Below are 16043 nucleotides of genomic sequence, written 5' to 3'. Positions count from 1 at the left end.
CTCAGCCCGGCCTGCCCTCCGCTCCACTCTGCTCCGCTCCCCTCAGCCCGCTCCGCGCTCCGCTCCCCTCATTCCCTCCGCGCTCCGCTCCGCTGCCCTCAGCCCGCCCCGCGCCCCGCTGCGTCCCCCTTGCCCTGCCAGGAACCGGCCGGAGCCGCACGCTGTTTAAGGAGCTTTTATTGCGAGCAAAGCCGCGATACATGACGGAGCGAACAAGCGCGGCGCGCACGGCCCCGCTCCCCGCGCAGGTCGGTACCCGCAGCGGGAGGGACACAGTGGCGGTCACCCAAACCCACAGGTACAGCCCGAAAGCGAACCCAGGAATCACGGCACAGCAGCAAGGCCGGGCAGGGCAGAACTCTTTTCCTGTTGCTGTTTGTTCTCACTTCATTGCTTTTGATGTCACTCGGTTATCGCCTTTTCCTCAAGGAGTCGCTACCCAAAGCATCCTGCCGCCCCTCTGGTACCCCGCCAGCAGCTGCAGTTAGGGCAGGGAGGCGATCCGGACGAGTGTATTTATTACTGCACTCACGGCTTCTCCCCTGCACTGTGAATAAACAGGGAGAGCCCTGGCCACGCCTGCCATCACGGCTTTGGGAGCGTGCGGGATGGAGAGCAGCACAAACCCCGCTGGGATGGGACCGGTGCTCCCAGCTGCAGCACAAACAGACCACTGTACTTAGGGATGCTCGGGTTTTGTCTAATTGACAGCACAAGCCCATCCTACAAGTGACCACAGCAATCAGCCATCGACTGTGCCTTCGACATGCAAGTTAAGAAGCAGCCCTGGGAAGCTGTGTCCCAGCTGAGCTCCCTGGGCACAGGCAGTGGAACGGCACATATCAGGTTTAGCTGGCATTTCCACTACTGCTGCTTTCTGGAAAGCCTTCCAGAAGTAAAGCAGTCTGCAACAAAACAAAACACTGAAAGATTAACAAGGCGGTACTATAATCTTTTAAATTTTAAGGTAAAGTTAAATTTCATACAAATAAACTTCCAAAAATATTTTGCAAACTCTGGCATATGGCTATGATACAGTATGTACAAATAAAATATCAGAATGGTTACATTTTATTGCTTTTTTTCTTTATTTGGTAAAGGATTTATACAGTAATGTATAAAAAGGTATGGGAAGTGGCAAGAAGCAAGTGTTGGCTTCTTGTCCTCTCTGAAACCAAGATTGGTTGGTTTTGTTTTGTTTTTAAATACGGTGTTTTCAAATGTCACATCAAAAGCATTTTGGTACTGGGTGGTATCTGCATTACCCAAACAGGATGGAAGAGCAACAGTGAAAGAAGCCTAGGAAATGGGTAACAGGGTTCCATTTTGTACATTCCTTTGCTGATTCATTCTTCCAAAATATAATTATTGATAGATCATCCAGTCTAAAGTTATATAAAAGTCAACAATTATGAACAATTATGAACTGACTTCCTCATAAGGATGTTTCAGCGAGGTGGGCAATTTCAACTCACTAATCATGCAAAAAAACTCTTAACAAGATCAATGATATTTGTGAGCAAAATCACCCAACTTGGCCCTGATCTAGCCTGAAAGAGAGAATCCCCTCTGCAAAAGTCATTTTTCTATGTTCCAGAAGGTAATAAATACAACTCTGTGTTCAAATCCACTACTATGAACAAATCTTTTAAGTTCCTCTAGTAAGGAAACCTCACAAACCACGTGTCAGTAGAGAATGATGATGCAATTGCACATGCCTACACAGCTTTTTACATCCTGCTGGCAAGGACACAAAAAATAAAGGTACCAAGAAGGGATCAGGGTCACAATAATCAGGAAAAAGCTCACAAGGGTTCTCTGGGCCTTCCCACCCTCTCACACTCCTAGAGTGTAGCAGAGCACCGCTGAGATGGGAACTGCTCAGGTGCTGCTCAGCAGGCTGCACTGTAGGCTTTTACCTCTTAAGCATCTGTTAAAGCTATTAAATGTGTTCATTTAAAAAAAATAAATAGGCTCATCTCACAAAATATAATCTGAATGCAACACACCAAAGCTTAAACAACGCTGAAGTGAAAACTCAAGCACTCGGCAAGTTAATTGCTCCTGTAGGCTCGTGATATAAAAACACTTTCAACTCTTCCCTTTAAAAATACATCCTGCTATAGATGGGCATGACTGATCCCTCCTGCTTTGCTCTGAGGCCAAATTTTTTCATGGATATACTTAGCAAAAATCAGAAATTTAGGTGAATCTGTTAAACTTCCATTCCAAGCTCAGTCTCTCATTAGAAACAGCTTACTACCAACACAGTCCCTGACACAACTTGTCCTTAAATATCCATAATTTACTCTATCTCAAATATTTACAAGCAGAAGCAGCCCATCTCCACAAGACAGATTTTCCTTCTGCTCTACATAAAGTGCAGCTCTCTAATTTAAGGCAAATTTCAGTGAAATATAAAACCATAGTTTTATTTTAGTATGTACACATTTTAAATTATAAGCAATAACTTCCTTTGAAAAGGAAATAACGAGAGGAAAATGTTTCCAAGTTTGGGAATTTCCTGGATTTTAACAAAGTCCCAATATTATGTCCTACTGACATATAAATTTGTAAATTTCTTTTCAATAAATGCAGCTGAAACAAAGAGGTGGCAATGTGTACAGTAATTTAGCTCCAAAGATTAGTATAACACTGGGAAGGTGCAGCTGTAGTTTTTCATGTCCTGTAGCTTCTTTTAGCTACAGTGACATCCACCAGTATCACATTTCTAAACATGCACCCTATACACCTAATGCTAATCTCAGTTCTTTTAGTGTGTATTTCTCATCTCCATCTGTGTCAAACTCCTTAAAGCTCTGTGATTCTTGGGCTGTGGAGCCAAACAGCTTTTGAAGATCTTTGTATGAGAGTTTTCCATCAGCATCAGCAGGTGCTTTTTCAAACAGTTTCTGAAGATCTGCAAAGAGAACAAGGATTGAGAAACAGCTCCTTTAGGTACAGAGGAACATCCCATAAGCTGCTTTCCCAGTTTTACAGCACTGACTCTTAGTACCCAGTAATTACATACAGCAACACTGAGTGAGGAGTTTGCTCCTGTGTTGTCACAAGCTGCTGGTAACAGTTTAGGAGAAAAAAGCATGAACATTTCTGGATTAAATGACACTAAATCTGGACAAAGTAATCCCTTTTTCTGGCTACAACTAACAGCCCATTTTACAACCACTGACTGCATACAGATGCAGCGATCCCCCACAAAAGCAAGCTCTGAATGACTGTTGCTATACCAACAGGACAGATGATATAAAGGGAAGTGTCTATTCACTTCCTGATGCAAAGAGTTGCCCTTTCAGGAGCTGAAGAGACTGAACAGCAAGATCCAGAAACTATTCATCTGACCAGGCAGTGTTCTCTCAGAAAAAAAAAGGAAAATACAGAACAGAAAGAAGCCCCAGAACATACACACTCATAGCTACTTCTTTTTCCTTCAGCATCTTAATTCTGCCCTTGACTTCTCTCCCAGGCTCTGGGGCACTCAATGTAATACTTTCATACTCAAAACAATTATAATTCACTAACAATGCACACTCCTGCTTAAATATCATTTTATTTTCTTTTACATGCTCTTCTTTCAGTTTTTTTCTTAATTGCCTTTTCTTTTTTTTTTTTTTTTTTAACCAATAGTTGTCAAGCTTTTTAATCTGACCTCGCACCTCCCAGAATGTTTATTCCTAAACATTTACATGAAATATTCAGAAGAAAAGGTCAGCCTAAAACGGACATACCTTCAATGCTGGAAATTCCTGGTAAGGACAGATGGCTCAGCTGCCCATTCCTCTCTGTGTTGTCACCAGCTGACCTTGAAGCCACCCTTGAAAGGTCTGTGGGCTTTGCTGTAGTACTCTGACTACTTTCAACTGTTACAAAACAATTTCTATTAGTCTTACTAATTCTACAGAACTACAGCTATCAAAACCAAACAAAAATCCAATACAACTGATTTGTTTTTCACAGTAGCTGTATGGGATAAGAAGCTGCAATATTTCAGAATGTAGCAGTGTTGTTCCTTTTTACCTTAATTGAAAGAACAGTTTTGAGACAGTCACACAGCTTTAATCTTTCATTCTACACTAGGAGGTGTGTATTTATAAACTCCCATACAAAGAATGACTTGGAAGTGTTTTCTGCTCCCCACTCTGAGGTCTAATTATCCACCTTAATTAGCAATTCTTTGAATTACACAGGGAACCTCCAAGTTTATGGATTACTGTTACAAGACATTCTTACCATTCCTTGATGCCTCATTGGGTCTGTCATTTTCTGACTTGCCTGTGAGAGCACTGATCAGCTGAAGAGTCTCTTTTAGTTTTGATACCTGAGGATCTCTAGTTGCTGCTTCCTGCATATGTACCCAAAATAAAAAAAAAAAAAATCTTAAATGCACCCCTTCAGCAGATGGAGAAGACTAGAAAAGGTAATTATTTAAAATCTATCAGCACTTCTGACTGACTTTGAGGTATCCAGCCTGATGAAGTTTAAAATTATAAACACAATTTAAAAACAATAAATAAATAAATAATCTATTGGAAGAGACAATAAATTCACATGGTCTACAGGAAAACAACAGAATCAGTACTTCAACCTGAAAAACAGGCAATTATTTTGCATACACTAATTTCAAAAGAATCTGATATTTACTTTCTGTATTTCCCACAGAAAAGAGCAAGACACCAGAAAGTTGTAATATAAAACAGTCAAGCATACTTGGAGTGAACACTTACACATTAACTAAACTGCTTCATTGTTCCAAAGGTTTGTCTGCAGTAGTGAATACCTTTGTGCAGGAGCCACTGCATCTCTGCTAAAGTAAAATCCCCAGATTTTTTAATCTGCAGCTCCCTTACTCTATTCATTGGTATATTCCCAACGATAGGTCAAGTTCACATCAGTACAAGCCCAGAACTGACAGTGCAGCCTGTTCACCCACCCACCTTCTTTCCAGCAGATGGCAACTGAACTCAGCAGCATCCCCTCCTATCCCAGCCCACGGTCTGGCCATTCAGTTATACTCACTGCCAGCCAGTCATGGACCATTACTGAGAGGGGCTTTCAGCAAGTCCTTGACTCCACTAGTGCCTCTCTGCAGACCTTTCCTCAATTAAGGTCCATTTAAAACATCTTTAGAAAGACAATTACATGCTCTACTAATCCAGTGTAACTTGTATTTTCTTACTTTACCTTCAGTTCTTCATTTGACTGAGTTTCACTATCTAGTTGATCTTCATTTTTCACTTTTAGAGAGGTAGTTGCATTATTCCCCTAGCAAAAAGACACCACAGAGTTTATTCATGTGCTTTTCAATTTCTATAAAAGAGTTTCTTTCCTTCAAATTTGGCAGACATTAAGCAGAGATAATCCAGGGCAGATACATTATAGAATAAATATGAAGCCACAAAAATGGGTTATATAGTTTACCACAGCAATGTCAGCATGTCTCTTTGTTGTTAAACATACAGAACATGCTCTCACAGACTGACCCCAGTGTGCCAAGCAGAAAACACTGGAAGAATGTATGAACTTATTCAGGAGGCTTTTTTTATTATTGTTTTTTTTTTCAGAATTTAACCACTGTTGAACAAAGGTAGAGTTCCACTTAGCCCCTCAGTGGGTCTTAAGACACCTATGTCAGAGTGATTCCTAAAGCTCAGCTCAGTCTGTGAATCTTGCCTCATAAAACAATCACCCAACTCTTAAATATCACAGTGTTTTGGACACCTTCCTGGAAAGTAATGAATACTGAGACACTCTTAATACTGGTTATCTGTTCAGGAACAAATTCCAGCCTTTTATAAATGAACTCCTAAATAGCTCAAGTTTAACTCTGACATTTTGAAGTGTATCTTCCCTTACACTGCAGATACAAAGCTGTATCTGCAGGGTAAGGGAAATGGTAGCCTGAGGAGACACCCTGAGTCATCAAACACTTACCACGATGGTGGATGAGTTCTCTCTTTTGTCTGGATTTTTCACAACCAGGGGAGAGTTTTCCAACAGCGCAACTTTCCGGCTGAGGTTGCCAATGGCTGAATCCATATTTAGAAGCTTGATGCCATTCAACTTTTGGTACACCACTACAGTATTATTTAGCTGTTCCAAAGCTGCATGCAGTGCCTGGCTTTCCTGAAATATAAACAGAGCATGTGTCAGTTTACCCAACCTCTGTAGCAACTCCTGCTATTAACAACATGACTGACCCAGTTTAACTGGGCAGACTTTGGGCTGGCTCTCCACTGACACCACTGAAAACATCCAACTGGAAGCTTCCAGAAAGCTATTCCAACTTTCTGAAAGTTTGAAACGGAGATTCTTCCCCGGGGCTAACCTTTTTGTGGCTAATATAATCACTTCAGCTGTGCAGTGAACACAGAAAGTCTATTCATCTAATTTTCCAGGTCAAGCTTTGTAAGCACAACAATGATTATTCCCAAGAAAGCATGTACTGGGCATATTTATATACAGGATTCATTTTTGAGGAAGATATTGACTGTGTTAAATGTAATCATTCTGTTCCAACCCATTCAGCTAAACACCTACACATTAACCTTTTTCTTTTTTTTTGGTTGCTGAATTATTGTTTTCCCTACCTCATTACAGTGAAGAGTGACTCAGTACATGCCACTCCCAAGTTCGTTCAGATTAGCAAGTACCTGCCATAAAATCCACTCTACTAAGAGCCTTATTTTCATTTACTTTAGCAAAGCACACCTACAATCTGTCAGATATTGGTTTCACTCTTTTTACTCCTCACTCAGTCAGAACACAAAAAAACCCCACTTTCAGACCAGGGCACCTTCCTGTTTGCACATACACAGGAACACACTAGAGCAAAATTACCTTATTATTTGCTTTAAAGCATGCTATCTACATTGTCTTGATAAAAAACATACTTTTTGCACACTACAACACTGCAAAACACACGGGTAAGTTACATATCCATGACAATTGTACCAAAATTCCTTATGCAAGGGAGAAAAATACCTTTTTGCAGTATTCTGTCTGATTTCCCTCAGTCCTTGGCACAACAGTGGAGGGAACTGAAGGCAGCTGTTTTAATTCCTTCTAAGGAAAGAAGTAGAAAATTGTGTTACAAAATCCCTGTGAATAAGTGTTTAATAACTGGCAGACTGTAGCTAAGGATGTTTTGTTACAAGTACAGTCACTCAGGTCTTAGTGTGCATGCAGTATCTTAACTAGGTTAATAGTTTTCTCTTTCAAACACATAAGGTCCAAATTTATTTTTATTAAAGCCTCCTAATTAACTCTTCCCCATTTGATGAAGTAATATGATACACATTTCACTGCTTCCATACACGCTGCCATATCTGCAATGTTTTTAGAGCACCCACTGACTCAATCAAGCTTAATTATGTGTCTAATTTAGATTTTATCTGCAAGTATTCTTGTATTGCAGTTTAGCTGAAAAACTGTAATTATCAGTTCAGTTTGTTAATCCCAAGTGAGAGGTCAGGATAAATACAGTGAGTAGTTTCTTCTGAAGACATTCAGTCATTTCATCCTTATGTAGATTCTTAATTCAACCAACAAACTGTATTGATAGTCTGACATCCCCAAACTTAAAGCATTTCTTTAACTTGCTTCATATTAAGCAGTGTTAAAGCAGTGCATTTTTCTTACCACATCATTCTGGAGAATTTCTATGGATTTCTTGTATTCCTCAATAACTGTCTGTATATTTTCAACATCATGAGCCACACTGGTAAGGGTGCTACCTATGTTGGCTACAGTCTGCAATAAAAAAGATGACAGAAAACTCAGCCTTCCCCAAACTGCACTGTCCCAAAATACCAACCAGCTAAACACAATGTTTTGTTAGTGAAAAAACAGAAGGCAGAATGCCACAAAATCAGGCACATGACTTTGAAGAATTGGGAAGTTTTTTTGCACTCAAAACTGCAAACTCCACCCAATGCAATTTGTGCCCTGGAGGACCTCAAGAACAAAAGCCACTGCCCAAGAGGAATTCCCTCAGTAATCCTTACAGGATTTTAACACCAGCAGGCATCCTTATTTCCAGGAATGGTACCTGGAAGGAAAAAGGCTCAAGAAAACCAAATCCCACATAAGAAAGGCAATCTTGTCATAGGATCACTTAGGTTGGCAAGGACCCCTAAGACTGAGTCCAGCTGTTAACTCAGCAATGCCAAGTCTACCATTAATCCACGTCACTAAGCTCTTTAAATACCTTCAGGGCAACTGCAGCAGCTCCACTGTTTGACAACACATTCAGCAAAGAAATTTTTCCTGTTATCCAATCTAAACCTCCACTGGCACAGAGGTTATTTCCTCTTGTCCTATCACTTGTCACTTGAGAGAACAGCTTGACCCCCCACCTGACTACAACCTCCTTCCAAGGAGTTGTGGAGAGTGATAAGGTCCCCCCTGAGCCTCCTTTTTTCCAGGCTAAACACCCCCCAGCTGCTCCTCCTCAGATTTGGGCTCCAGACCCTTCCCCAGCTCCACTGCCCTTCTCTGGACACTCTCCAGCCCCTCAATGTCCTTCCTGAAATGAGGGGCCCAGACCTGGGCACAGGATTTGAGGTGTGGCCTCACCAGGGCCCAGTACAGGAGGACAATCACTGCCCAGGTCCTGCTGCCACACCCCTGATAACAACACCCCTTCAGAATTGCTTCTGACCAGGACACAGTGAAAATCCAGCCTGCTTGTAGCAGCAAATAAGGAGCTTAGGAAACAGCTTTGTACTCCTCCCAGAAAAAGAAATCCTGGCAGCTCCATCAGCCAAACCACACTCATTGCTTTGCATATCAATAGCTTGTTGATTATACATTAATTTCGTAGGGATAGGAAATGAGATGTGGAAACCCATAATGCTAGAAAGACTGGACTAACATTAGCTGTTAGCCCAACATAAATGTTTATTGCTAAATAAATAGAACTGCCATGGAATAACCAGGTACATTTCAAGAAGCCATTCTTTTAACCTAAATAAACAGGACAGTTCTTTGTAAAGAATGCTCAGTAAGGCACACAGTAAGATATTGTATTAACAGAAAGCAATACATTTCATTTTCCAATTAAAAAATCTAAACAAACCACATACTTGCATGCAGTTTTCCAAGTGTCTCACATGATATTAAGATTAGCAACTTGAAGGAAAGTAACCAGAAAGATCAGCTCCAAAGTACACAAGAGACAGCAGAATACAAACAAATGCATCTCCAAAAGGGATAAATAAGCAAGGCCTTTAATTTTTTTTACCTACCACACATTATTACAGGACCATACAATTTATGAAGTCAAATTTTAAAGACAAGAAAAGCAAATACTCCTTGCAACTCCAGTAGCTCCTGCTGTCAGTGCTATCCCCAAGAGCCCAGCTGCAGCTTAACTCACAGAACACATTTAGTGATAGCCACGTTTACAGTACTTACCTTCTGAAGTTTCTCTACTGTGAGGGGAAGAGAAATCAGGTCAGCAGCAGATTTTATATTGTTTTTGAGATGATTTACTGTTGAGGTCAATACTGATATCTAAAACCAAAAAAGGAGTACTTAAAATTAGGCAGCACAAACCTGATTCTGACCTCCCCCAGTACTGACGGCTTAATGTAAAACATTAAAACATAAGGCAATACAAAATTATACATGTACACACAAAACCTACCCCTGTCTCTAGGTTAGAAATCCTGCCTAGGCTACATTAAAGATATTCTGCCTCTTGCAAAAAGCATGTTTTTTTTACTATTGTTTAAAACCAAATGAAAGCCACAGAAACCCCTCCTTTTCAGTAAGGTACCTCTGCCAGTTTTACAGTCATCCTCTTAGGGACAGGCTGTTGCCCAAGAAAGACTTAAAATTGTGCAAGAAATCTTCATGTGGAGGAAACCATCACCCACCTCTGTATTTAGCAATGACACCTGTCTGGCAAAACCCAGCAAAGCCATGCAACCTCTCCAGCTGAGTGATGGGCAAAGTTGCACCTATCATCCAAACCCGCTGCTAGACAAGTGGAAAAGAGACTAAAACTCACTTTCTTCTGGTTAAAGAACAATGCTGTTTTGCAAGTTGAGGAAAAGATCCTAATTTTGCATTAGGTCAATGTTAACCAGCTGGCATGCAGACTCTGTAGCTCACAGCTGTGAACACTGGCTGAGATTCCTCCCAGCAGCACATCCCAGCAATTCACGGATAAAAAACAGCAAGAAAATTTTGATCCCCTGAAGACTTGACACAGATTCTAACCAGACCCTGAAGTAACCTGAGGGCCTGCAAGAACCACATGCCAGTGTCTTTAAGTCAGGTGCAGATAAGAGCATTTTAAGTCTCATGAAGAGCCTGAATAACTGTGGCTACAACAGCGAGATGCTAAAGAAAGCAAATCAAATTTTCAGATGTGCCCCAGTAAGCACTTAACCACCACATGGGACTGAAGAAAAATCAATCTAAGCAGGCACCTCAGTACTCTAACAAATTAAACCAGAGCACCTGGGTCAAGAAGAGTTCCCCACACACACCTCTTGATATGATTCACTGTGAACAGCTCTGAACTTTTACCCTCCAGGGCAGAAATTTCAGTAAAAGCCTTGCTGGATGCTTCATTTGAAGAGTGAGTTAATAGAGCAGCTGAGCAAAGAGCTCTCTGGTAAGTGGCTTAGTTCTAGCCCCATCAACAGAGCCAACATTTACATCAGCTCAGAGGCTGAGTGTGTGTGAGCAGGTTTTATATTCACAGGACACCAGGCCATAGTCTGTAGCAGTTACCTGTGTCAGGTAACTCTTTCCACACCCACAAAATGATCTCAAGAATTTGAAATGTCAAATCTCTCATCAGAAGCATCACAACTATTTGGCAGGAAAATTAAGAACTGCACAGTTCCTGGTTCTTTCAAATTCTGCCTGAACTCCCTCCACCAGTTATGCAATTTCTCTTTTTGTGATCAGTCTCCAGCCCAGCTGGATGCTCAAGATGTTTCTTGCTTGTTTATAATGAGGTTTATACTCTATTTGAACTTTAAAAATAAAAGCTACGTATTTGGCCACAGAAGTCCTTAGATAAAATTAATTTCCATTAAAAATAACTGAATGGAATATTTTATTTTTTTGAAAACCAAGGACTGATTCCCTCTCACCTGTTTATTGATCTCTGTGATATTTATCCAAATTTTACTCAGCCCCAGTTCTCCAGTCTCAATTTGTTCTAGCTGCTTTTGGTTCTGCACCAAATCTTCATTCAGTTTAGGAATTTCTTGGAATGATGTCTTTTGATTAGATTCCACTAAAAAAATGAAAAATAATTAAAGGCAAACCAAAACAAAAATCCAAGTAAACAACACTAAAAGGTGTAAAACAAATTACAAACAGCAACATCCACAACAGTGAGATAAGGCAGTAAGAGTTTCTACATACAGGTTTTATTGCCAGTCTGAATTCAGTGTTTGCTCAGAATGACAGCTCTTTTTTGTTTTAAGAGTACCAATATCTGCAGAGAGAACCCAGAGAGACTGTACTAAATTTAACGCTTTGCAAAGTCCTGTCATTCTGGCAAACCTCAGTAGGTCTTTATTTAGTGCAGTTATTTTGCATTACCTCCACAGGGGAATAGGAAACAGTAATGGGCCTGTGAATAAAGAGTTGCCAACAGTCCCAGGGTAAAGGAGGCAGGTGAAATAAACCTCAGTGTCCTTTTCAAGCCTGCAGAGGGGCTGCTGAGGATGAAGTGAATTCCAAGGAGACTAATGTAATTAGTTGCTCTGTGTGACAGAAAGACAACTGCAAAAATAATGTGTAAGCCTAGGCCTAGCCTGTTGGTAAACAAATCCGTAAACAAGGTCCCTGGAAATTAAGTCAGTTACTACTGCAATTAATACTACAGGAAGGGGGAAACATGCAGCTCAAAGCAATTCCATTGAGCCTCAGAAATGCAGCTCTTCCAGATCTGCAGTGACTAAGCTGTTTAGCTGTGCTGTGAGACAATCCTAAACCCCTAGGACTGAGAAACAAATAAGCAAAGGTTTTGAGATGAAGATGACAAGAGTCCCCCAAAATCCATATCCACCCTGTAAGGCAGCTCTGAAGGCCCCACAACAGCCATGGTTCAGAGCAGACTGCCAAGAGCAGTGGGACCTCTGTGATGTGTAGCTGGCAGATCCCAGAACAAATTTCCAAGTGTGACCCATCCAGTCAAATAGGAGAAGCCTGTAGAGTGTGCCCAAAGACACCAAATTAGAAAGCTGTGCATATGCAGAAACCTACCTCACTTCTCTTTAAGCAAGTTCTAAAAATACCTTCCAGGTGCAAAGAAATCCACTGGATCACCCAGGTCCAAACAATGCTTCTGGGTAAGTAAGATCTTAAAAGGCGTATGTTAGCCAAAACAGACTGAGAACTAATTTGTGCATTTGATACAAGCAGCTCACACTGAATCTCATGTTTTCATAGGCCCTTGTAGCAAAATTATTTTCCATTTTGTCACTCTCACAGTGAACAGTGGCACTCCACTTGAAGTTTTTTGCAGCACTAGGAAGGTTAAATGCCACATGTTCTTAGCATCATTGCTGACAACTGAAGGGAAAACACTACATGACTTCCTCCTATTTCAAAGACACTTGATGCAAAGACGTCTTGTTTATAAAAAGCACTCATCCCACACTCACTTTGTGCAAAGAATGGCAGAACATACCAATACTGTCACAAACATCTGCTCTTATGGGGAAAAAAGTCTGGATGAAGATTCAGAGAAAGGTTCCTTTTCCAAACTTGCTGTACAACAGATGGGTCACATGCCTTTGTTTCTCTGTTCACCCACACATTTCACCAAGACAAAATGTTACGTTTGGGAACCAGGTTGTTCTTGCTGCCTGCTTTTTTTTGTTGTTGTATTTAAATGCTGTGCCTCATTATGAGGCTCCCATCCAGCTTCTAGGCATGGTATTATGATGGCAAGGAAATCTGACACGTTTATCACCAGGCAAAGTATTAAATGCACAGCTTTTCTATCAAAGCTATTAAGAGGAAAACAAGGCCATCTGTAATTGCCAAACAGGGAGAACACACTCAGGGAGAACAGCTGCTTTAACAAAGAGCTCTGTGTTGAACAGGAATGATGAAATTTAACTACACCAAAGCCAACAAACGCTGTCCTCCTGCAAAACTTTTACCACCAGCACACCCTTAAAGGGGAGCAGTCCATGAGGGGCAGCAGCTGCTGACCCAGAACACAGGAACAGCCACTGCTGGGAACTCTCCCAGCCACAAAGCAGCACCTGCAACTGAAGGTATCCTGCAGAACCGGTGGACAGCAACTGCAGCTAACTTTTAGAGTTCAGTATCACTTAACACAAAAGCACATCTATCAGCAATTCTTTCACAATCAGCCACCCTGTTCCACCTTGGCAGTCAACTCCTCACCTCACATGCCTGAACAGGAACACCTCAACACCAACACCAAGAACTTCTCCACACATTTCCTCAATGCCTCTTTTATCACGACCAAGGCAACACCTTTGCTTACCTTTTTCAATCTACACAGGATTTTAAACACTCCTAATATAAGGCACCAGAACACATCTTGTACCCAGGGGTGAGGTACAGTGAGCCAAGGGCATACCTTACATGCACATATCCCCATTTGTTATACCTCAGCCTATAGAAGTTATTACAGTGAAAATCTTGGCATGGAAATCTTGACATGGACGGACAAAACCTGAGCTTTACAAGCAAAACACTTCAAAGTATTAAACATATTAACTCTACACCACACATAACCTGATGTAAAAGCTGAACAAGAACATGTCAGTGCAAGCAAAATAAACATGCATACAGAGAGAAAATATATTACTGAAGCAACATTCCAATTGCCGTAATTCCATAGCAAGTATCAGAGGTTTTAAGAGTTCAAGACAACATAATTTTTCTTGATTTTTTTTTTTCAAAATTCCCTAGACTGCTTTGACAGGTCTGATCAGAACTTTTTAAACAGGGTCTTTCTTTGGAAGAGAGCACTTTGAAGACCAAAATCAGGAATTTTAGAAATGTTTATACAAGCAACTACAGGCCCAGCCAGTCCAGTGTCCCTGCTCCTCAAAAGATACAGAGCAGGCAAGAATATATAACATTCACCTTGGATTCCCCAAGTCTCTGTGTTCATGGCTCAGAGCACTCCTCAATTCAGATGTTGTCTACTCTATTTTCAGACTTTGAGCAGGCAAGCAACTAAAACTCTTCATACTGCCCAAATAAAATGTGAAATAGTAGTTACATTCATACTTACTAGTTCGAAACTTCTCCTTTATTGCATCCAAATCATCCTTGAGAGCCACCTGCATCCAGACCAAGCCAACACAGGCGACCACACAAGCAGCAAGAATGACGAACGCACACAGAGGGTAACAGAACCTGCAGCATCGCAGGTAATCTCCCCTGCAGAAAACAAATAACAGCTTGTGAATGTACAGCAGTGCATGGAAAAGTGTTATTTTAAATGCTGTTCCAGCAAAGTAAGGGACAGTGTTGTAACAACACACATTTTGGCTGACAAGGGGCTAACAAAGAGCATTTTCAGGAACAAATAAAGTCAGGCCAGGGCTGTTACTCTCTACTCAGTTTATCCTCAGTAGGCACATCTAGCATATTTAAAAGCAGCTGTCAGGTTTCCTTTACTGAAATATTCTGCTCTACTGACATAAACTTATGTCAGGCACATCTGCTTGATAGCTTGAAAAACACACTTCAAGACAAGGTATTACCATAATGTTACAGGCAAGTACTTCTAGAGCATTCTAAATTGTGAAAGCTCAGATTTCCCCGAGACATGCCTACTTTAAGGTATGCACAGATGCCCATTATTAATGCTGTTACTTAACAGAAAAGCTTATTTATTGGCACGTTCCCGAGAAAACCAGCTCGCAGGACAGTGCCACGATACGCACGCACACAGGGATAACTGCACCCAGCATCTCCAGGAGCTGTCCCCAAATTTAGTCCACAGGGACTTGTGCTGCGACGAGCACAAAACAGAAAAAAACAAAATAATAAAAAGCCAGAGGATGGTCCAGCGGGAGCTGCCCCTGGGGGTGGCTGGGGGGGGGTGGAACTAGGTGATCTTTAAGGAAGGGATCTTTCAAGGTCCCTTCCAAGCCAAGCCGTTCTGCGACTCGATGATGCTTCAATCCCCTGACAGGCGAGCTGCGGGGTCGGACGCGCTCAGCGCGGCTCCGGGTGTGCCCGGGCCGTCCCCGGGCTCGCACAGCCCCTTCCAGCCCCGCTGCGCACCCGGGCCCGCTCCGCCCGGCACTCACTTCCCGCAGCGGCCCCGCGCCCCTGCGAACTCCTCCTCCTCCTCGGAGCTGGACTCGGAGTCGGAGGCGGGCGGCTCGGTGCGCAGCAGCCGGTGCCCCGAGCCCTTCTTGGCGGGTTTCTTCCTGCGGCCGTCGGCGGCCAGGCCGATCAGGGCGTTCAGCTCCTTCCGCTTCTTCATCCTCTTGTGGGGCGGCGGCGCGGCCGGCGGCTGGCTCCCGCCTGCCTCCTCCTCCTCCTTCTCCTTCTCCTCGGCCGCCGCCAGCGCGCCCCGGCTGGCCAGCCTGCGGCCCGGCGGCGGCTACAGGCGCTCCGCGGGGCCGCGGCTGTTGCTCCCCCGCCGGCCCCGCGGCGGCTCGCCCGGCCCCGCGGCCGCCGCCCGCCCCGCCCGCGCCATGGCCGCTCGGGCCGCGCCGCGCCCGCCTGCCAGCAAGCCGCGCTCCCACTGGCCGCCGCGGGACCGCCCCGCGCGGGCCGCCGGGCGCGGGCAGCGCCGCGGGTTCGAGCCCCGCCGCCGGCGGGCGGGACCGGCGGGGAAGGGGCGGTGAGGCGCGGCGGCGCACGGCCCGGTTCGGCTGCTGCCGTCTGCCGCGGCTTCCCTCCGACCCCTCGCCCGCCCGGCTCGGCGATAGCGGTGGCAGGGTGTTGCCCGGCAGCTGCCTGCTCTCTACCTGCCGCGGTGGCCGGCCCTCGGCTGACGCCCGGCATCGCCGGCCCGGCGCGGTGCGGCATTCCCCGCGCTCGCTGCC

At 43.4% G+C, this 16043-nt stretch overlaps 1 protein-coding gene across 2 annotated transcripts; it reads right to left on the bottom strand.

Moving 5' to 3' along the window:
- Window positions 1–160: 160 nt before the first annotated feature.
- EFCAB14 (EF-hand calcium binding domain 14) lies at window positions 161–15622 on the bottom strand. 2 transcript variants are annotated; one of them, XM_021528989.2, is made up of 11 exons: window positions 15297–15622; window positions 14270–14418; window positions 11130–11275; window positions 9433–9531; window positions 7657–7767; window positions 7000–7077; window positions 5950–6141; window positions 5200–5280; window positions 4249–4360; window positions 3747–3878; window positions 161–2920 (listed from the first exon to the last, which is right to left on the bottom strand). In XM_021528989.2, exons 1-11 carry the CDS (start codon window positions 15473–15475, stop codon window positions 2745–2747), a joined length of 1455 nt encoding a protein of 484 aa, XP_021384664.1. In that variant the 5' UTR covers window positions 15476–15622; the 3' UTR covers window positions 161–2744. The 2 variants fall into 2 exon arrangements, with proteins under 2 accessions (XP_021384664.1, XP_021384656.1); XM_021528981.2 differs by having other exon boundaries at window positions 7000–7080; window positions 15297–15619.
- Window positions 15623–16043: the final 421 nt, after the last annotated feature.

Source organism: Lonchura striata, chromosome 9 (genome assembly GCF_046129695.1).
Source record: "Lonchura striata isolate bLonStr1 chromosome 9, bLonStr1.mat, whole genome shotgun sequence".
Taxonomy (NCBI): Eukaryota; Metazoa; Chordata; class Aves; order Passeriformes; family Estrildidae; genus Lonchura; species Lonchura striata.
The sequence above is the reverse complement of the archived record's forward strand: the minus strand, read 5'-3'. Positions and strand labels throughout refer to the sequence as shown.